The following is a 21,581-nucleotide window of genomic DNA, read 5'->3' as shown; positions in this document are numbered from 1 at the left end:
ATATGAAAAAAGAATTGGGGTCACCTTGCATCCTAAAGAGCTACAATGGATTTTGTATAGGCATGTTTTTGCCCATATATGCTATGTATTACAAGAGCTCGCGCGCATGGAAATTTATGTTAAACGGTAACATTCCGTTATCAATAGTCATAAAGAGACAAACATGGTATCAATTTGTTTGTAAAAAGATCTGAAATATCATGAAAGAAAAAAAAATGGCGATTCTATGTTGTGTAATAGTTTTACGCGCAAAAACGCGCACACATGCGCGTGTGCGCGATTTTTTTATAAAATGCTTAGAATGGCCTAAAACGTATGCAAAATGATTTTAAGACGTTTTTGAGAATTTAAAAATTTTGCGCGCCTTATTGACGCGCGGACGTACGCGCGTGCCTTTTTTGACCCGAAATTGACCGGACGGATATTGACCTTGATCATGATAAATATGAATGAGAAATAGCTTTTGGTTATGAAGATATGATCATGAGTTGTTTTTCCAAAATTTTTACAAAATGGCGCCTAGATGACGTCATCAGTAAAGGTCAAGGTTGAAAACATTTTTGTGCCTTGTACATATGCCTATACATATGTGTGCCAAATTTCAAGGCATTTGATTGAGCCATTTTCACGTAATCTTGTCCACAAAAAAGTGGTTAGAAATAAGAAAAATAAAGAATAAATAAATAAATAATAAAGGCAATTCTAACGAAATTATAAGGTGGTCTGTACGATATACAGCCCACCTGATAAACAAATAAATAAATAAAAATAAAGAAAGAAAATTCTAACAAAATCAATAGGTGATCTGTCGTTGACAGACCACCTAATAAAACACAATATAATACATAAGAAAAACGATATTTGAAAATCACATCAAATTTGCATAAATTATCATTATTAATTACATAAAAATAACTATTTTGTGTTAGAAAAGAAGTTTCATATGAAAACATTCTAAAAGTGGAGTCTGACAATTTTTGTAATGATTCTAGTTCCCTGTATATTTCCAGACTTGATATTCATGAATGCATAATTTTCGTATTCTTAATTTATGCAAATTAACCTATGCATTTTCAAATATCATAAAAATAATGAAACCTCATGAATTTGAGATGAAGGAAACATTTATTCAATACATTTTCAAGATTCCTCACAAGTCTACAGACAAATATGAAGAGTTTTCTGTAAAATGCATAAAATTAGCATTTTGCATAATTAATTAGGCTATAACAACAAAAATTTGCATATTAGGAAAAAAACTAATTATACCATAAGGTTCCTTACGTAAATATCTACAAACATGCACATTTTTGTGTTCATCGGACATTCAACGGCTGAGATCATAGGGGGGGCGCCCCCCCCCCCCACCCCAGTCAGTGAAGTGTTCAAAATAGCCCAGTACAGTAAGGGTTAAGGGAAAGAAATATTATCAAACTCTGTTACGGGAAGTAAAAATCTTCATAACTTCATCCTATTAATTGCCAGCCTTTTCTTTTACCAGGTATTCCCTGCGAAGGCTTGAAGCCCCCCAAAAATGGAGCTCTGGCCTGTGATGGGTGGATTGGTGGAAAAATTTGCAATATATTTTGCAATGAAAATTTTGACCTTCCAAGAACGCGTGTTACAATCCCTGATCACTATGTGTGTGGAACATCAGGAGTGTGGCGTCCTCATGACCAAACAAGTGGCTGTACTAGTAAGTGTAATTTAGAGTTTGTCATACTGGTATTAAAATATATTTCTGAAGAAGAAATATGGCCCTAATTTAGTGGATGTAATGAATGAAAATAATTGTATTATTTGTTACAATTTAAAGGACAATCCAACCTTTGTAATAAGCTAGTTTGTATGATAGCAGAAAATAAGATAAACAGAGTTAGTGCTTGAAACGTGAGATCAAATTGGCAAAATGGTAATTTGGTGAATGAAATATATTTCTGTGTTCAACATGAAATGATTATCTTTTATATCACATCCATATTCACATAATAGTTCCAGAGTACACAAGATAAGCTGAACCTAGAGCTACATTGCATACAAACAAAAGTAATTCTTAGAGGTCGAGCTTTCATTTGCGCTGTTCGAACTCTTTGAAATAACCTACCATTAAAGAAAAGAAAAGCCTCATTTGTTGATGTCTTCAAAGTTTTGTTGAAGATGCCCTTGTTTTCAGAAGCTTTTGGATATTTGTGTATTCTGTGTCCGTAAAGTAGCACTACTAGAAGATTTGTTTTCATCTCATCTATTAAAAAAATAATAAAGTTACATGGAAAAAAAATCGAGAAAAGGTGATATCATGTCATCTTTACCCCAAGTTAATGTTCAGATAAAAAAAGGCCCTCGAAAATACCTGTACAGCTGGAGACGGATGCGTACGCGCGCGTCAATCCGTTCTATATTCTTGCCTTAATTCAAGGCTTTGGATTATTGGTTTTGTTGATGAAGATGATTACATGGCGATTTTCCATCGGTGATTGGATGATTTTCGCTGGGCAATATGAGAGGGCGTTGTTTTCCTCACATTTCGATAGATGTATTGTAGTTATTCATATAATAATATTATTAGGCCTATAGTAGGCCTATATATTCATAGAGACCTAGGACTATTCCTTTTAAATATAATTTGTGATACGCCGCGTTTCCTTTATCGAGGAACAAAACTTATATTTTTAGAAAGAAAAAAGTCTGAGCTTACATTTTTACATTTACTAAAATACACGAAAATGACTGAATGAGGCGCAATGGGCAATGAAAGTAGAAAGCATCGCCAAATTTTCCATTACTGGCGACGTAACCGAAATCGCTCCGTCACAGGGGAAACAATCGCCGTGCGCGGGCTCGCTCTCAAAGGGTTAAAGTTGAAACAAAAAAACAGAGCCGCCCGGGCGGTCCGGACTGACATGCCCCTCGGTCTGGACTTCGAGAAGCCCTAGCTGGGCGGGTATTCAAAATATGTCCAGTATTTTACTTAGTTTTTGGCTTAGATAAAATACTTAGCGAATTTTGGTATTCAGTTGAAACCTTTTGCTAAGTACTTTAACGTAAATTTAAGACAGCTCCCTACCATTCTTTAGCTACTTTTTTGGAAACCTTGATTGGCAGGCATATTGTTTATCTAACGCAGTATTATCATGTCCTGCGCACAATTGCTGCAGCAGGCATTTATTGCGACACATTAATTTTGCATTACTTTTGATTGACCCTGGGATGTCACAATGTTTATCAATAGTTTTTTTTGCCATAAAGTCGGCTTGTGAAAGTTTGCATGCATGTCAAGTGAAGCATAAAGATTACTATGGTGATTTGATTTTTTTTGAAAAATGCACTCATTTTAATATTTATGGTAAATTATGCAAATAAGGTAATACAATTCACATTTTTGCCCATTAATCATATATTCTTCATATTTAAACATTAGTTTTTCACTACATATATTCTTAAGACCATTTGGGAAAATAATACAACAAACAGAAATTGGAAGAGCCAGGTTACTCCTCATGTTATCTATTGTTTTTATAATTTCTTTTTTATTTCTTAGTTTTTTTAACTTGTTGTTTTATTTCATTTCTAACTATAATTTAAATATTTTGACCCCCAGAATAAACACTTTAACTATAAACAAGACCAAATAACCAATGTTTTATCTCTTTTTTTGAAAAAAGAGATTTCCATATGTTTTGTACACAAATCACAAAAAAGAGCGATTTTGGGGCTGACATGCAAAGGCACAAGGTCACGTAAATTTGTAACGGTAGGTCTGATTTTTCGAAAAATGGTGCACAAGACTCGAAAGAAAAAAGTCATAAAATTCCAGCAGAACATTGTTTTACGTTAAAAAATTATCGCGAAAAATGTATACAGGGGGAGGGCTTCTAAAGCCCCCCTCCCCAGGCTAGATAGGGTTAAGAATATATACAATTTGAATCATAGCATTCACGCATGAGTGAGAGCATATCACAAGAAACATGTCATGACATTCAGAGCTCCTCATTGGTTCTCATTCTGTGTTTTCATTGTTGAACAAGAATATCTTAGAGACGTACATTTTCATTGAAATTTGAATATCTACTTACTCTTATCTTTTGCAATTTTATTTTTCAGACCGTCAAATGGTTAAATTTGAGAGATTATTAACTACTCTTTTTCTTTTTTTCATTTTTATCTTAAAAGAATCACATAGTGCGGATAATTTGAATCTTCCAAGTAAATTATTCTACTTCAGTGATTCATGTGGCACGAATGAAACACAGTTAGCCATCGCTACAGCATTCCTAAACGCATTCAACTCTTCAGGCTTTCATGAAATCTGCACCGAAGAATGCACAGTGAATAATGTTCAAGTGACATGTGGTCCTTCTGGCCGTCGAAGGCGCAAACGTAGAAGTAGACGAAGGCAGATGGACACACCTGTAGACCTTGGCATATGGGAGGAGCATTTGTATCTACAACATCCTTTCTTCAAAATACATAAGAGATCAGCTCTTAATTTTGAGTGCGTAAATTCCTTATTTCAGTTTATAAAATTTGCAATAATTTTTTGGAGGGTTAGCATGGCATTTTTTTGGTAGGGAAAAAAGTACTATTGACATTTACACTTCCTAAGGCCAATTTTACATAAATTGATCTATTTTTTGCAGTCCCAACAGATTCAATTTATTTTGAGTTACCTGTTAGAAGTTACAATACCGTAGCGCTTTTCAAAAACAAGAAATTGTGAAAATCTCTATTTTTAGTATTTTTCACATCGTAAATTATGATCCATCATACTGTCAGTGGATTATTCCTGTAAAATGGTATTGACTTCAGAAAGTTGTAATTTTTCTCTTTATAGTTTTATTGTCTTTTGAGTTGCATTGTGGATTTTATACATTTTCACTTAGAATTTGTTTCCTTCAGAATCGTCATAGGATTTTCCCTTGAAACTAATTTGATCGTGGGCGAAGGTCAGACGGACTTTGATGCAGCGCTAGATGCAGAGGATAAAATGATTGGTCTCGTGGAGACTCTCATTGAGGATGGCCAGCTGGACCTGAGCTCTAGTGTCGACGGTTTCACTGCTGTACTGGATGAGAGCTCATTCAACTATGAATATGTTGAATTGGTTTGCGTCCCTCCCTATACAGCTAACAACGATGTCTATCGCTGTGGTAAGATGTCATGTAACAACTGTATGTGCCAAACGTGGAAGAAAATGCAACTTTATATCCCGTTAACATCACTCTTTAATCCTAGAAAGGCAGGAATACTGTTTGTTATTTTGGTGCTCCCTCAGGTGGTAGGATGGGGCTTTCCCTTCTCCCTAGGATCGTGGCTATATACACAAATGCATGTGTAGATGGGGCTTTGCATGAAGAATATCTATGACTGACACGGTCTTGAAATTATCGCAAATTTATTACCGGTATACACATATATTGACCTTTTTGCATTGTATACAATACATACAGGTATAGAGAAATTTTGGCTGCCCATGTCACGGTTCTTATTTTGCACAGTACTTGTTGGCTAAAGTTTCATAAATTTTGCATATGAATACCGGTAGATAGTATCTGTTAATCAAAGCTGAATGCATGCACAAAGTCATGAAAGCTTGCTTGGTGGATTTTGTTTCCTTCCCCCAGTCCCCATCCTCTTGTTCATGCAGTAAACATCATGTATACATGCATGTAATGATTTCATACACTTAGGTTAGTCTCTATGGCTACATAGGCCATCATCACATGCCCATTCTCAAATACAGTGCATGCACATGTACAGTTATCAACGAACTAATATACACACCTTCCATAGCATGGCTTGACCATGCAAGAACACTTAATAACGATATTGTACGGAAACGTTTCAAGAACTGAGAAGACAAGGGTCCTGGGAAAGTCCACCTCTGGAGATGGATACGCTTATATTCCATCAGAGATAGCATCATGATCGGATTATGGGATACTTCTACAGCAGCGTACACGTGATATACTTACGTTTCAATTATTTTCTTTTTTTTCTCTTCTGTGGATAAAAAAAAACAACAGGTGTGCTATCTTTTTGCATTTAACCAGAATTCATGTGCCTTTGATTTGAATATGGATGGGTTTTAATTCTAGTTAATCAATATACCGGTACCTGTATTTAGTATTCTGTAATCTCTCTTTTCATTCATTCATTCATTTTTATTTTTTCATTTCCAACAAAATATAATACATAATAACGAATACAATGTAAAATGTATACAAAACATAGTTACATTTGTAATATAAACAAATCTTAATAATAATTTATACATTTTAGTAAGACAACAAATGAATTTTAAAATTTAACTGCATTTATATATTCTTGGTAATATGCTTACTACTATTCATATTTATTCTCTGTTCAATTATGTAGTACCATGTGGAAGTGGTTTCTACTATGGCAATGAAACCCAGGAATGTATCCAGTGTGAAATAGGGACATATCAAGACACACATGGACAGTTCTCATGTCATCAGTGCCCCGAAGGACAATCTACTATTGCAGTCGGATCCGAGAATGTGACCCAGTGCATAGGTACAAACATTCACTGAATTTGTAATTGTGAATGCCCTATTTCAAAGGAAAATAATCATTGAATATGAAGCATAGATTTACTACACTTTATTATTTGAAAGGGATCAGTGGAATCTTTGGGTCTTTAATGACATATTTCCTTTCAAATTGATACATATTATTATTTTGTAATTCTAAATTGTTTAATGTTACACTGGAGAGAGAAATAAACACTTCCTTATTATAAGTAGAGTCCCTTGCTATTTTAAAGAAGACCAGTAACCAGTGACAAAAAAACTATACATGGGCTTCAAGGAAATCACCAAACAGTTGTATTAAATCTACATAAAATAGGAAAATAGTTGCAAAAATTAGTTGTATGCTACTTACTGTGCATACAGATTCATGCTAGCAAATTAAATGTACCTCATCATATTTTTGTGTACACTTTGTGAGAGAGGAGTTGCTTGGTTTCATCAGAAAAGTAGGGTGCTTAGTACAAGTATTTGTTAAAACTTATTTTTGTCTAGAACACATTTTTTACAATACCCTCCCTCCGGTATATATTTTCTCATTTCATCCTTTCACATCAAGACATCTGCCAGCCTGGTTATAGCTCGTTCACCGGTCTAGCACCATGCAACCATTGCCCGATAGGAACCTATCAAGAGGAATTCTTTGCTACAGAATGTACCAGCTGCCCTGTTGGCACGACAACTGTAAATAAAGGCTCTACTTCATCTCTTGAATGTATTGGTAAGTACATGTATCTTTGGCTTAGGGCCATTTGCTTTTTTTTTTTTTACAGAACACTGCCTTAGCTTTTTGAAATTTCTGAAAAATTTATTTTGGATAATCTTACAACAATCATGCTGTACTCACAATTACGTTCTATAGCTTTGAGGTGGAACCACCATAATCAAACCATGTGTACATCTCTTGAAGGCACAGGCTGACTGCCACAGGTCCAGTTTGAAAATGGGTTAATATGACCAAGGTCAAACTGTAGATGAACGAACATTCTCTAGGTGGTTTAGGGTCAATAAGTCAACAGTCATGCCAGATTAAAAGCATTACACTTGATCGATAATATGTCTGAGGCAGAGGCATATAATTCTTTTTTTTTTTTTTTTTTTTTTTTTTTTTTAATAATTTATTTTATTTATTTATTTTTATTTATTTTTTAATATTTTTACTAACATTAGTTTCCTTACTTAAATATTTTAAGAGTAACATTTGAGATGGTATTAACAACATTTTTAAACAGCGTTCTCCCATTTCCCTGGAATTATGTCTTTGCCATATTACTATTATTGCTTAGTGTAAAGTGCCAGAACCATGCACTCGTGAAAGCTTGAAATGGCATGATTTTCATATGCATGTGGCATTCTCACTCACTCATACAAGCCAAATTATTTTTGTGTGATTCCTTTTGTATACATTGTGCAGAGTTTTGTGCAGCTGGAGAGTACTCTCCTTCAGGCTTCGTGCCTTGCATGGCATGTCCGCTTGGTACTTATCAGAGTGGAATTCAGCGAAGTGCATGTCATCAATGTCCTGGTGAAACTACAACACTGCAGAAAGGTTCTACTGATGCATCCATGTGTGTTGGTAAGGATTGCCTGAAAACATCTTCTAAGCAATGAATGCATATTGAATGTTAAATGGAATTCATTTTCAAAAGAGGGAAGGTCCCCTTGGCATAAGATTATCCAAACACCAATTTGAGTGACCTCAATCTAATGGATCCTCAGTCACCTGCAGTGCACGTACATGTGGTATTATGATAATAGTGATACACCCCTGTACATCTAGCGTGTGGTGCATTCTTGCATCATGTTAGATTCATGCACCGCACATACTTAAACTATCTGAACCTCAATGCTGGCGGTGCTCTATTTTTTAACGTACTTGAAAATTAGCGAATTTGCTTAGAAGGTTACTTCTTGTGTAATTGCCCATGCATGCCTTCTATATTCATTGTCATCTGAATAAGTGCTAAGTTAATGTGAAGTAAAGTAAAGTCTTATTTCATATATTCTAGCTTTGACTTTTTTTTTTAGGTGATTGGCGCACTAAATAAAATAGTCAAAGGTTTTCATTTTAACATCATACAATCTACCATTTCCTTAACATTCTGCATCGGTTTTTACAGATATTGATGAATGTGAGAGCGAGCCATGCCTACATGATGCAAGCTGCCTTGATGGAACTAATTCCTTCACATGTATCTGTGGATTAGGATATACAGGGCCTACGTGTGGTGATCAGATTCTACCGTGTGACTCTGATCCCTGCCTCAATGGAGCATCTTGTGTGGATAAAGTCAATCAGTTTACATGCATGTGTGCTCCAGGATATACAGGTATAAACATGAACTGTTTGCTTCCCCAAATACGTTTGACCTAAAACTTGAAATACAATATGATACGGGTAGGGAGCTTCAACTGATGAAGCTACTATACAGCAGGCCTTAATGACAATGCTTTTGATTTGGACAAAAATCAGGCTTGAACTTCATAACAAATTACATTTAATGATATGATCTTGACATACCGGTTATTTTGACTCATAATTTCAGATGATTGATTTTATAAATAGGCTTTTAAAATGTTTTATAAGGAAACAGAAACATGATGCATTTATTTTTGTAACGGTTAGGACATTGATCACATTGCCATAATCAATAGAACTGATTAATGTTTAGTACTTTATCTGCATTTCCATAATAATAGGAAATTATTCAAAATGTCCACGCTCGGGAAATGCTCATTCACTGTGTAGTTAGTGAATGTATGTGTATCAGAAGCATAGTAACTTTTTTTCAGGATACTTATGTTTTTAAAGTTTTTATTAAATATCTCTTAAAGTTATAACTGGCAGGAATTTTCATGCCATATTCATTTTTTAAATTTGACCTATAGTTCAAGAAACAAAACAATCCTGAAATGAATTCTTTTTACATCAAATAACAAGGATCTGGGAGTATCATGTATACACAAATGATGCATGTTTTCATTCCTTCATTACAGGATCCATCCACTCTTGTTGAGGCTGTTTCTGCTTCATATGAACCCTAATGGCTTTGAAGGATTGATGCATACAGCTACACTTGAGTGCGGATAAATTGTATAATGAACTCAATCGCATGCATCATTTGTATGTTGTTATCCGGTTAGGATGCTCGTGATGAAATATAGTGATATATAGATCATGTTTGTATAATTGGTGTACAGTATAAACTTATATGAATTGTACATAAAAATAATACATGTGTTCATTCAACAGGCTCGGTTTGCGAGACCGAAATCAACTATTGTGATCCAAGACCATGCAAGAACAACGCAACCTGCAAGAGTAGCCAAGGCCATTTTGAGTGCTTTTGCCCGTTTGGATTTGATGGTGAAACCTGCTCAAAGGAAATAGATTACTGTGTTGATACTCCTTGTCAAAACAGTGCATCCTGTGTAATGTCTGAGCTCTCCGCAGCTGGTTACAAATGTATTTGTGCAGAGGGATATAAAGGAGTGAACTGTTCTATTAACATTGATGATTGTAAGAGCAGTCCTTGCTTAAACGACGGTAGTTGCAATGATAGCGTCAACAGTTTCACCTGTTCCTGTGCATCTGGATTCAGAGGTCCGACATGTGATGAAGACATTGACATGTGTGCAAATTTCACCTGCCAAAATGGTGGCACTTGTGAAGACCTGGGAGACAGAGCAGTCTGTGCATGTCATGTAACCTATGCTGGACAGTTCTGTGATGAAGTCAGGACAGCATGCAGTGACTCTTCCTGCATAAATGGAGGCACATGTACAGCTGTTGATGATACCACCTTGGCCTTCGACTGCACCTGTACCGAGGGATACATTGGACAGACCTGTGAGACAGAGGTCAACTTCTGTCAGCCAGATCCTTGTAGGAATGGAGCTACTTGTGAGGATCAACCTATAACTTACATCTGCCACTGTCCTGATGGATTCACAGGTAAGTAAACTAGCCTTTCAGTTGAGTTCATTTTAACACTTGCTGAATCTTAGTTTACTTTGAGTTAAAAGATGAAAACAAAACCAAATTCCAGGTAGATTTGCTGTGGGATACTATCATTAATGTCAACAAGTGTGTACATGTTTTTTTTTTTTTAAGGGGAAACCTGTGCTGAGGAGATAAGATGGTGTGATGACATTCCATGTGGACTGAACTCAACCTGCATAGAAGAACCTCTTTCCTTCACTTGCCTGTGCGATGTAGGTTACTCTGGAGAGAGATGTGAAGAGGTGTTGACTGTCTGTGATGCCCAAGACCCTTGTCTCAATGGAGCTACATGTAGCGGAGACTCTCTTACATTTCAATGCCAGTGCTCACCAGCATATCAAGGTGATTTTAATCAGTATTGAGTTTATCAGAGAGGTAGAAAATAATGTTAATATAATGGACAAAGCTGACTAATGGAAATTTAAGCTGTAATGATCATCTATTCCAACTGATTATTGGTTCAGATAACAATCTAAAACACCACGAAAAAAAAGAGAAAAAATTAAGTTTGAAAAAACAAGGAAATATATAAGAATTTCGTAAAACTAGATATTTCTTTTTCTGTAATAATACGGTATGCTTTTGAGGTACATTTAGAACTTGCATATCTCCAAGACCTTTAACAAAAAAATTGATTATCAATTTAAATGTATATTTATATTTGTATATATTATTAATATAACATGAAAAAAATAAGAATTACATACAAACATTATGACGAATCTGTGTCCTTTATGCCATTTTCGAGGTCTGTGCAAAGTTTTGCGGCAATCGGTCATGTCACAGCCGAGATCTTGCAAAAAGGGAAGTTTCTTACTGTAGTATAGCAAATCATTGAGTGACACACGATATATGTGCAGCCCAAAGGGGGTATTTCAAAATAAGCACCATATTTTAGGATTTTGAGGTTCATGTCCTTGTTTCTGCTTTCCTCAACACAGGGTTGTTATGCGAGCATGAGATCAACCCTTGTGCTTTTTCACCCTGTCTAAATGGAGGTTCCTGTGTGAAGGATCTAGTGTCCTATCGGTGTAACTGTGCTGCAGGATTTGAAGGAATACACTGCGGAGGCGATCAGGATGAATGTGCAAGCGAGTAAGCTTATCCAAGTATTCCGGACAATGATCTACTAAAAGAACACTCTCACATAATCCTACATACATGTATGCTGCAGCCTGTACATTATTGCTTGCGTTTCACATAACTTGTATCTGTATAAGGGCACAAATGTGTTCTTGTTAAAGATAAAGTTGAGTTCTGGTCATGCGATTGCATTGTGAAAGAAACCATGTGCAATCGATCAGAAAAAGTTGATCATGAAGTATATGAGTCAGCAAAATAATAAGAAATTTGGCCCAGTTGAATGGCTTAAGTATTGGTTGATATATGACCATCTGAATAAATAGATTCCTGATGGGAGCTCAGTGTTATATTGCTCTGGTTCATATCATTAAGAAACGGAAAGTCAATTTTCATTCATATTTATTATGTTCAAAGTTAATTTTATGCCGGTCAATATCAGGTCAAAAAACGTGCACCAGTGTGCGTGCAAAATTTAAAAATGCTCAAAATTGTCTCAAATTCATTTTGCATATGTTTCAGGCCATGTTAAGCATTTTTCTCTTTATGACCATAAATAACAAAATGAGCGTCCATTAACGATTAATGTCCATGCGCGCGAGCTCTTGTAATACGTAGCATATATGGGCAAAAACATACCTATACAAGATCCATTATAGCTCTTTGGGATGCTTGGGAACCCCAATTTTGTTTTCTTCATATTTGGATAGATAAGAGTATAAGTCGGAAATATGATTTCATGTCTCATTTGGCCATTCAATTTATTGTCATAATAGTGCAAAATTTCAATTGAAGGCGACATGTCAGAATTTTCTTAATTTATGTGTTATGCCTATGGAAGGTGAATTTCGTTCACATCATAAATCTACATAACATGACATTGTTCTTTGAGCAGTATCACGCTTAATTATTTTGCTCCAGTTTCTCCCAAATGTTGTTATATATAGCTGAGAGTATGGGCTATAGGGGACATTCCTTTTGATTTTTGATCTGATGTTGGGAACATGACTAAATTTACAATTTAAAGTTGAAATTGCGACTATGCCAAGTCCTTTTGTCAACTTTGCCTGTAAAGTCTATGAGAAATATTTTAATCCATTAGTTAAAGCATTTGCCCTATTCAGTCATTCCTGGTTGAAGGTTCGATTCCCGTTGGGTCAATTTTTTTTTGCTTCCATTTTCCATTTGATTTTATCACCTTCTTCGACTATCATAACATAAAACAATCACAAACAATGTATAGAATGCCTAATTTTGTGTGATATTTCTTTGGGAGATGAATGTCAATAGTTTGTATACAACCCTATGGGAAATCTGATTCCTTGTCGTGTATTAAACCCATATATTAGATAGCTTAGACAGATACCGAGATGTGATTGGTCCAGAGCTCGTCACGTGATATCAATTGCGAGGATCCAAATTGTTATATTTTCCTGGCCGGCTATATTTTACCAGCTGGTGAAATGAACATATTTTTAATCAATGCATGTCGCCCTCTTGAGGACTGTATGTCACCAATTACACACATTACACCATTACCGAGGGTCATTTTTTTTTTCATTAATTTTTTTTTCCCTTGAAATTATTTTTTTCCACATTTTCTTTTTTTCCCGAAAAATGCTTTTTTGGGTACCGTAAGAATTTATTTTTTTCAATTTTTTTTTTTTTTCCCCAATTTTTTTGTTATAACCTTTTTTTTCTAAACTTTTGATAGTCCCAAAAAAAATTTCGGAAAAAAAAAATATGAACCCCCCACCCCCCCAAAAAAAAAATCAAACCAAGGCTATCTAATATAACAGTTATTAACTGGCAGAGGGTATATAACATTCTTTGGACCTGAAGGGAGTTATATTTTCCCTTGTGAACATATTTTCCCTCAGCGCTGCGTGCTTCGGGAAAATATAACCACTTGGGGAAATATAACTCCCTTCAGCGGTCCAAATAATGTTATATTACAGCCCCTGCCAGTCAATAACTGTATAAAAGAGTTAATCTCCCTAGTATGCTACGATATCAAATCGTCCCATTTCTATGATGCTAGTCTCCTTCCCAGATGTTTATATTTTCCCGTTATTCAGCCCAGGTATATGCAATGTTCACGTCTCTCCCACGGACATAAAATTGTTTACATGTCTATAACTTCTCTCTATATAGTAAATATTTAAAAGAAATTATGCTGGAAATATTGAATGCATCATTCTCCATTGCATCTCTCTCTCTCTCTCCTCTCTCTTGCTTTGTTTTCCTTCTCCTCTGTTGTTCTGCACCCTCTCCTTCTCTTGCTCCGTCTCTGCATCTCTCTCTCTCTCTCTTTCTCTCTCTTTCACCGCCTCCCTCTCTGTGTCTCCCTCTCTTGCTCTGCCTCCCTGTTCTTCTCTTGATCTGTCTTCCTCTGTCTCTGCCTCTCCTTTTCTCTACTCTCTCACCTCTGGCTATCCCTCTTTTATGTCTTTGGACATTCCTTAATCTTCTCTAGCTCTTTCCTTTGCCCTTTGTATTCTTATTTTACCCCAACCATGTTTTCTTACTTACCTCTCTTCTTCAAAGTGTGTGCATTCTGCTTCCTCTTTTATCCCTCTGTCCAGCTCATGTATTTTTATATGACTATACACCGTCTCCCTCTCTCCTTCCCTATATCTATCTACTGCCATACATCTCTCTTTCTCTTCATCTCTTCAAAAGAGATCCTTTAAAAAATGTCCAGACCACCTCATTCGTCTTCAGTGACGAATTCTTATTTCGTTATTATGTTATTGTTTTTGTTCTTTTATTTTCAATTTTTGTTGCTGCTTTAATTAGTATTTGCTTGAACTGGACCTATAGATTTAATCTCATATATATATATATATACATTTTGTACAAGGCAATGTTAAATACACTCATGTGCAGTCAGGCAAGAATACAATAATTGCATAATATATATGAATGTTACCATAATCAGATATATGCACTTTCATACAAATTAAATAATCCCCATCTTTCCTCTCAATCAATAAAGTTGATTTATAATAACTTTTGTTGTTACATATAGACAAAACACAGCATTAATCAATCATCTTCTTCATGTTGCTTTGTTACTTCATTACATTTATTTGTATCTCTTGCATATTCTTTCTCTTCTTAAATAGGCCATGTGAGCATGGAACATGCATTGATGGAATCAACTCTTTCTCCTGTGACTGTGAAGCTGGATACACAGGCCATACATGCAGTGAAGACAAGTTTTGTGATGCCAACCCATGTCAGAACGGGGGATCTTGTGAAAACCTAAACACAAAATATCGGTAATGTAAACATATAACAAGGGTTATTAGCATAGTATAGCTGAGTTTAAAAAAATTTTCATAAATTTAACCTCTTCCATATAAATTGTTGGGAGTGGCCCCCATTTCTATGAACATCCGACTGCTGATGCCTTTGTTCTAATAAGCGATTTAAATCTAATTTGATAGTTTTATTAATTGTCTATTCCTTTCTACATTGCAGTTGCTCGTGTGCTCCAGGATTTCGGGGAAGAACTTGCAGCAGGCAAATAGACTACTGTCGTCGAAATCCATGCACAAGTGGAAATACTGTAGGCTGTGAGAATGTAATCGGTAGTTACACATGTGTGTGCAAGGATGGATTCACTGGATTAGAATGTGAGTCTGAGATCAACGAATGTGAGATGTCACCATCCCCATGTAAGAATGATGGAAGGTGTATCAACCAATGGGGAACATTCACCTGCCAGTGTCAAGTAGGCTTCACCGGTAACCTGTGTGATGTAAGTATAGCCAGGTGTACTCATCTTTACAAAGATACTGAACAATTCAGGTGCTTTATGTGCTTCTTTGCAGAGTCACTCCTTTGCCACCCAAAAAGGCATTGATTGAGGGAAGGATTGCTTTTGTGCAACACAGTTGCTTTACAAACTTACCCATTTCCAGTCTTGATGAGCTCCATGACAATCATTTTAACTCTGGTACAGATTAATCTTGCACAGGAAACAGTTAACTAATTTTGAAGCCATTGGTATAATGTGTATCCCAGGAAAAATTCAATGTGGCACTGGGAGATTTAATATGAGGCATATGAAAAAAGTTGACAATACAGAGGGCAGTCATATAATTGTTCAGAAACGGGGTGATGCCTTTTTCCATAGACATGATAAGTAGACATGTTTTTACAGGAAATATATTGAGACCCTGTTGAAGTTGGAGGAAAAAGGCACTAAAGAAAATATTCTCCTTGAAATAATCCTTTTGACTCGGATTCAGAGAACTTTTCCTGGGATATATAATATCCTAGCTTAAAACTGGATGCTGCCAACCTTTAAAAAATATACTAGTATTTGACCTTTTAAATTTTTCTTGCATGTTTTCATTTTCTCAAAAGAAGGGCCACTACCCATTCCCTCTCCTCTCTTTTTAAAATTGTTCATGTACATGAATTTCACATCATTTTGTAAACAGTATCCATGTAGTCCATATCAACAATCTGCTTTTTTTTTTTTGCATTTGTGTAGACCATATCGCATTATAATATAAAGCTTCTATGTATGCCAAAGTACCAGATACTTGTTGCATTACATCTGTGTTGACACTGGTACATATTATTTATTATCAAAGGACATGTAGTGCCTAATACAGGGCCTATTTACATAATTTAACTTTTAAATTGTTTTTTGTGTAAGTCTGCCTTCTACTCCTGCCCTTACCACAGAGAAACTTATACACTGTACCATTAAAAAAAACATTTCAACAGATAAACATTGATGACTGTGTGAGTCATGGCTGTGAAAGTGGGGCGTCCTGTGTCGATGGAATCAATAGCTACAGCTGTCTTTGTACTGAAGGAAGATATGGGTTATGGTGCCAGCTGAAGTTAACACCATGTGATAACAACCCCTGCTACAATGGTGGTGTGTGCACTGTTAATAGAGATGGTTTCCTCTGTGAATGTCTGTCTGGTTTTACAGGACCTTCCTGTGAAGTCGACATTGATGACTGTGTCAATCATCGCTGTGCTAGTGGCTCGACATGTGAAGACCAGGTATTTCTAAGTGACTTCAAATATGAAGTAGCTAAGATATAAGTAAACTCTACCTGACAGTTTAAACCTGTCAGACAGACGTGTTTTTTTTCCATCACGTGGTGCTGTAACATAACACCTGCTATATACCAAGGGGCCCATACCGTTTGATTTAAATTATGACAAAATATGGCACGTCGTTACCGTTCTCATGGCCCCACAAACAGGTCCATAACGGCCTTGAATCGGTCCATCGTCCTTATACTGTCTTTGTACCGTCCTCATACCGGGTTCTCACTTGTACCACTGCTTGTACCCACACCAAAACTTTTGCCGGGTCTTGCTAACGGCCCCCCCCCCCCCACCATGTTTATTTGATGGCTCAACGCCCCGCCGTGTACCCTCACCTCGGTCCACCGTCAGCACAAAACTTACCACACGGTGGACGGTGGCACATCATAGGCTTACCGGCACCATGTGGCAGCTACTTCAGCAACAACTCACAGTAGTTTCCCCAATACCTGCTACATAACTATTACATAGACTATCCAGTATTTTACCGCCCAATGGTTTACCATTATATTGAATACATTTTTGTATGGTTAGCTAGCAAAAATAAGGAACCGAAATAGTTGTTTATATAGACTGCACCTTTTATTGCCTGTCTCTTTCCAAGGCCTTTACAATTAAAGAGATTATACACTGTATTTCATTTGTTTTTGTCATAAAGTGGGATAGCTACAGCTGTATATGTCCACAAGGTATAACTGGAGACCTTTGTGATCAGGAAATAGATGACTGCCTTTGTGATCCTTGTCAGCATGGAGCAACGTGTATTGATGGAAGATCAAGTATTACATGTACCTGCACAAGTGGTTAGTGACAAGTATCAATTTTTCAGGCATGAGATTCCACCGTGGATACACAGATTTTCCATGGTTTAGAAAATTTTAGGGAAATAAAAAAAGGGAATGTAATTTGTCTTGGTGTATGCCTGGTTAGTTGCAGCTAGGATCCAATTGGTCAGAGATGTGAATAGCAAATTGAGCCACTGACGTAATAATATCTCGCTCAAAATGCCAGAAAATGTGTCACAACTGACTTAGCGTACAGTTTCAGGGAGAGTGATACCTTGCCTTAGATAATATTCCTACATTTAGAAGTAGTATAACTGAATACGTTTGCAAAGCAATGGCACAAGGTTTTTCAATAATCAACCTCAAAACATTTGAATTTCCCTATTTCATACCTGTGCTTAGATATTTTTGTACCATTGCTCAAGCAGCCGGGCCGAACTTTAATTAGAAATCTCTGCCCATACACAGGTTCACATGCACAGATAGCAGATCATATTAAGGATCAAGAAAAAATAATGTGAAATGGAGAAATAAACCCACATTTGTATGGTTATTAGAGATCTACCAAGGTTAGTTTGGTGGTCTAGTTTATTGTTTCATTTAAAATCAAATTTAGAATTCTCTCATTGACAATTTAAGAAGACCTATTATGGTTACATTCATTTTAGCGAAAAGCTAGCCGGTCGGCCAGCTGCACAACATACTCTTTTCATATCCCAGTACATTGTACTTTTGTGTGTAACAAATCTAGTGCTGGCGTTAGTAGCCTCATTGGCTCCCCGCACAATGATCATCTTATTCTTGTAACAGTAATCTCTTTTTTTTTTCCTGTTTTGGGTGTTTATATTTGAAATCTTCAGAGAGAGATTATAGTTTTGTCACTTTATTTCAGGATTCATGGGAAAGTTTTGTGAGGTCGACATTATGGAATGCTCCTCAGACCCTTGTGTCAACTTTGGTACATGCATAGAAGGAACTGATCGGTTTGATTGCCAATGTGCAGAAGGTTATCGGTAAGTCTCATACAAATAAAAATCAATCAGATTTCAAATTAGGTTCATCAGAATAATTTTTTAACATTATTATCAAAGTTATTACAAAAAAGAATCTTTTCATTTTCCTGGTGATGGGATAGTGTTTATGGAGAGAATGTATGTAAAAAGGATAGACTAATGCCTGATTGGACACATTTTAAGGGGGAATAATATGCTTTGAGATGGCCATGATGAAAGTGAAGATGGATAGCAGAAGGGGAAGAGACAGACCTATAAGCATGATGGTGTATGAAATGAAGTATGACTCACCTTTTGACATCATGAAGAAGAAGGCTGAGGATAGGAAAGGTGGGAGAAGGGAGTGACCAGATAACTCCGGTGTGTGGACCTGCCTGGACAAAGAAGAATATTTGTGAGGATGCAGGATATTTGTACTTGAGCATTTTTAACTGTTGAGTAAAAAAAACCTTTTATGTTAAATTATGGAAAGTGCTAAAGGATCTTGTAATGTGCTATCATGAGATATCCATTTTTATGCCTCCGCTACAAAGTAGCCGGAGGCATTATGTTTTCTGGTTGTCCGTCCGTACGTACGTCCCGTTCTCGTGATCGCGTTATCTCAAGAACCAATTGATGGATTCCCTCCAAACTTTGGTCATGTATGTATCTTACAGAGCCAATGAACTGATTAGATTTTGGGTTCACAAGGTTGAAGGTCAAAGGTCACAGGGCTCATTATGTATGCAAAAATAGCTCGTGATCACATTATCTCAAGTACCGGTCAATAGATTCCTGCCAAACTTGGGTCATGTATGTATCTAACAGAGCCAATGAACTGATTAGATTTTGGGGTCACAAGGTTGAAGGTCAAAGGTCACAGGGCTCATTATATATGCAAAAATAGCTACTGATCATATTATCTCAAGTACCGGTCAATGGATTCCTGATAAACTTGGGTCATGTATGTATCTAACAGAGCCAATGAACTGATTAGATTTTGGGGTCACAAGGTTGAAGGTCAAAGGTCACAGGGCTCATTATATATGCAAAAATAGCTTGTGATCGCGTTATCTCAAGAACCGGTTGATAGATTTCTGCCAAACTCAGGTCATGTATATATCTTACAGAGCCAATGAGCTGATTGGATTTTGGGGTCACAAGGTTGAAGGTCAAAGGTTACAGGGCTCATTATGTATGCAAAAATAGCTGTGATCGCATTATCTCAAGAACCAATCAATGGATTCCTGCCTAACTTTTGTCTTGTATGTAATTAACAGAGCCAATGAACTGATTAGATTTTGGGGTCAAAGGTCACAGGGCTCATGATGTATGCCTATAAATAGCTTGTGAGTGCATTATCACTAAAACCGACAGATGGATTACAATCAAACTTGAATTTTTTAAATTGCTCTATGGCGGAGGCATCATTTTCGACTGCGCGCAGTCAAAATTTCATCTAGTCTTATTATTGTATTCCCCTGGGGAGAATAGTTGAATCCAACAGTACAGTGTAACACCTCTGCTGCATCACTTTACTTCACTTGTGTGCACTTTAAATATACTGGCCACATTTCTTGACAAGTATATTTCTAGTTGTGAACATAAGTGTATCATGGTTCAATCTAGACCCCAATGGGTTTTGTGGATGCTGTCCTTAATGTTCCACCCTTTATAAGGCATGGTTCGTATTTGAGCGGGTGTCTTGTGTACCCTCTACACACAGGCCACATTTCTCTACAGATTTAGTTCAAATTTGGTATGGTGATTTGTCATTTGTCCAGTAGACACGTCTCATTTTTGGTGCTGCTGCTTCATGGTCTTATGCAGGGATATACTTGTGCTTGTATGTTAGTGTACATGGTAACTTCTTATTTATCTTTGAATTTAATTAATATTTGTTTGGTATAAGAATATGTTTCATGGCCCTAATGGGAAAGTCTAGATGCCTATTGATTTGGGTGTTGTTGCCACCATTGTTATAGATACAATGAATTGCTATGCTATGTGTTTACAGAGCCATGACATCATATAAAAAAAAACATTAATTTAGACTTAATGATATGATTTGTTTTTGTTTCATTTTGTGTCCTTTCAGGGGCACAACGTGTAAAGAATTTGTTAGCTCGTGCGTGTCCAACCCATGCAAGTATAATGGCACCTGCACAGATGGCTTCATGCAGTACATGTGTACATGTGCTGCAGGTTATACAGGAGACACATGTGAGACAGGTATATACATATACTAGGTTTATGTTTCTGTTGGTAGCCTCTGTTTAATGTGTACTGTACATCAGATAATGTTGTACACTGTAGTTTATTTCTTGTGTAATAGAAGGGTGAATTAAAGCACTGGAATATTCCACTATGGGATGATGACTAAGATAATGTTTTAGAGGGCTACACCAGTATAAAAAAGAAGAATGAATATTCAATTATTGCAATAGGAATCAAGATATGATAAATTGTCTGTAGCAATTACAGCATGAACTCATAATACAGCTACAGCCTGTTTCAAAATGAATGATGTTGAAATCAAAAGTTTCTTTCAATTACATGTTTCTGTCATTTTTACCCTAGTTATTCCAGACAATTATGATCTTAGACTCAATGATCAGATGGCATCCATTAGTTTTTCTGCTTCTGTGGTCGATGGGTCTCCAAATCTGACATTATCATTCTGGGTGAAAGTGCAGATGGCATATCCGAATAAACAACTTTTGGACATGCGGATTGGTAACTTCAAGTTCAGTGTCCAAAATCCTTGCGGTCTTGCATTTATACAAACCGGGTGAGTACATATTTGTGATCCAACTTCTCCAAAATGGCAGTCCTAGTCCATCCCTGGCCAGGGGGTGTTTCATAAAGCTGTTCGTAAAGTTACGCATGACTTTACGAACAACTTGTATATGAAAAGCCAAATGGGATGCTCAATCATTATTAACTGCATCAACTAAAGTTGAACTGTGCAGATGTAGATTAACATTCTTATTATAACAAACATTTTTAATGCAAAGTATATTTTTTGCCATAATTTAATTGAGGGTATTGAAAATATCAGAAAAAACTTTGGGCATCCTATCTG

At 36.3% G+C, this 21,581-nt stretch overlaps 2 protein-coding genes across 2 annotated transcripts in view; both read left to right on the top strand.

Annotated features, from left to right (window-relative positions):
- Positions 1-8,758, top strand: part of LOC105440758 (sushi, von Willebrand factor type A, EGF and pentraxin domain-containing protein 1-like) — a 34,033-nt gene extending 25,275 nt beyond the window's left edge. Inside the window, exons 8-13 of the mRNA XM_030989884.1 lie at positions 4,171-4,492; positions 4,897-5,147; positions 6,376-6,537; positions 7,111-7,272; positions 7,966-8,123; positions 8,672-8,758. Of these exons, the coding sequence (XP_030845744.1) occupies positions 4,171-4,492; positions 4,897-5,147; positions 6,376-6,537; positions 7,111-7,272; positions 7,966-8,123; positions 8,672-8,758 (1,142 nt within the window). The remainder of the gene's footprint in view (positions 1-4,170; positions 4,493-4,896; positions 5,148-6,375; positions 6,538-7,110; positions 7,273-7,965; positions 8,124-8,671) is intronic.
- The window catches only part of LOC115926190 (fibropellin-1-like), a 28,718-nt gene continuing 15,845 nt past the window's right edge, over positions 8,709-21,581 (top strand). The window contains exons 1-11 of the mRNA XM_030990790.1: positions 8,709-8,881; positions 9,805-10,506; positions 10,666-10,896; positions 11,496-11,649; positions 14,763-14,918; positions 15,121-15,400; positions 16,381-16,668; positions 17,378-17,522; positions 18,397-18,517; positions 20,595-20,728; positions 21,077-21,287. Coding sequence (XP_030846650.1) covers positions 8,860-8,881; positions 9,805-10,506; positions 10,666-10,896; positions 11,496-11,649; positions 14,763-14,918; positions 15,121-15,400; positions 16,381-16,668; positions 17,378-17,522; positions 18,397-18,517; positions 20,595-20,728; positions 21,077-21,287 — 2,444 coding nt within the window. The 5' untranslated portion in view covers positions 8,709-8,859. The remainder of the gene's footprint in view (positions 8,882-9,804; positions 10,507-10,665; positions 10,897-11,495; positions 11,650-14,762; positions 14,919-15,120; positions 15,401-16,380; positions 16,669-17,377; positions 17,523-18,396; positions 18,518-20,594; positions 20,729-21,076; positions 21,288-21,581) is intronic.

Source organism: Strongylocentrotus purpuratus, unplaced genomic scaffold (assembly GCF_000002235.5).
Source record: "Strongylocentrotus purpuratus isolate Spur 01 unplaced genomic scaffold, Spur_5.0 spur5_scaffold_19, whole genome shotgun sequence".
Taxonomy (NCBI): Eukaryota; Metazoa; Echinodermata; class Echinoidea; order Camarodonta; family Strongylocentrotidae; genus Strongylocentrotus; species Strongylocentrotus purpuratus.
The sequence above is the reverse complement of the archived record's forward strand: the minus strand, read 5'-3'. Positions and strand labels throughout refer to the sequence as shown.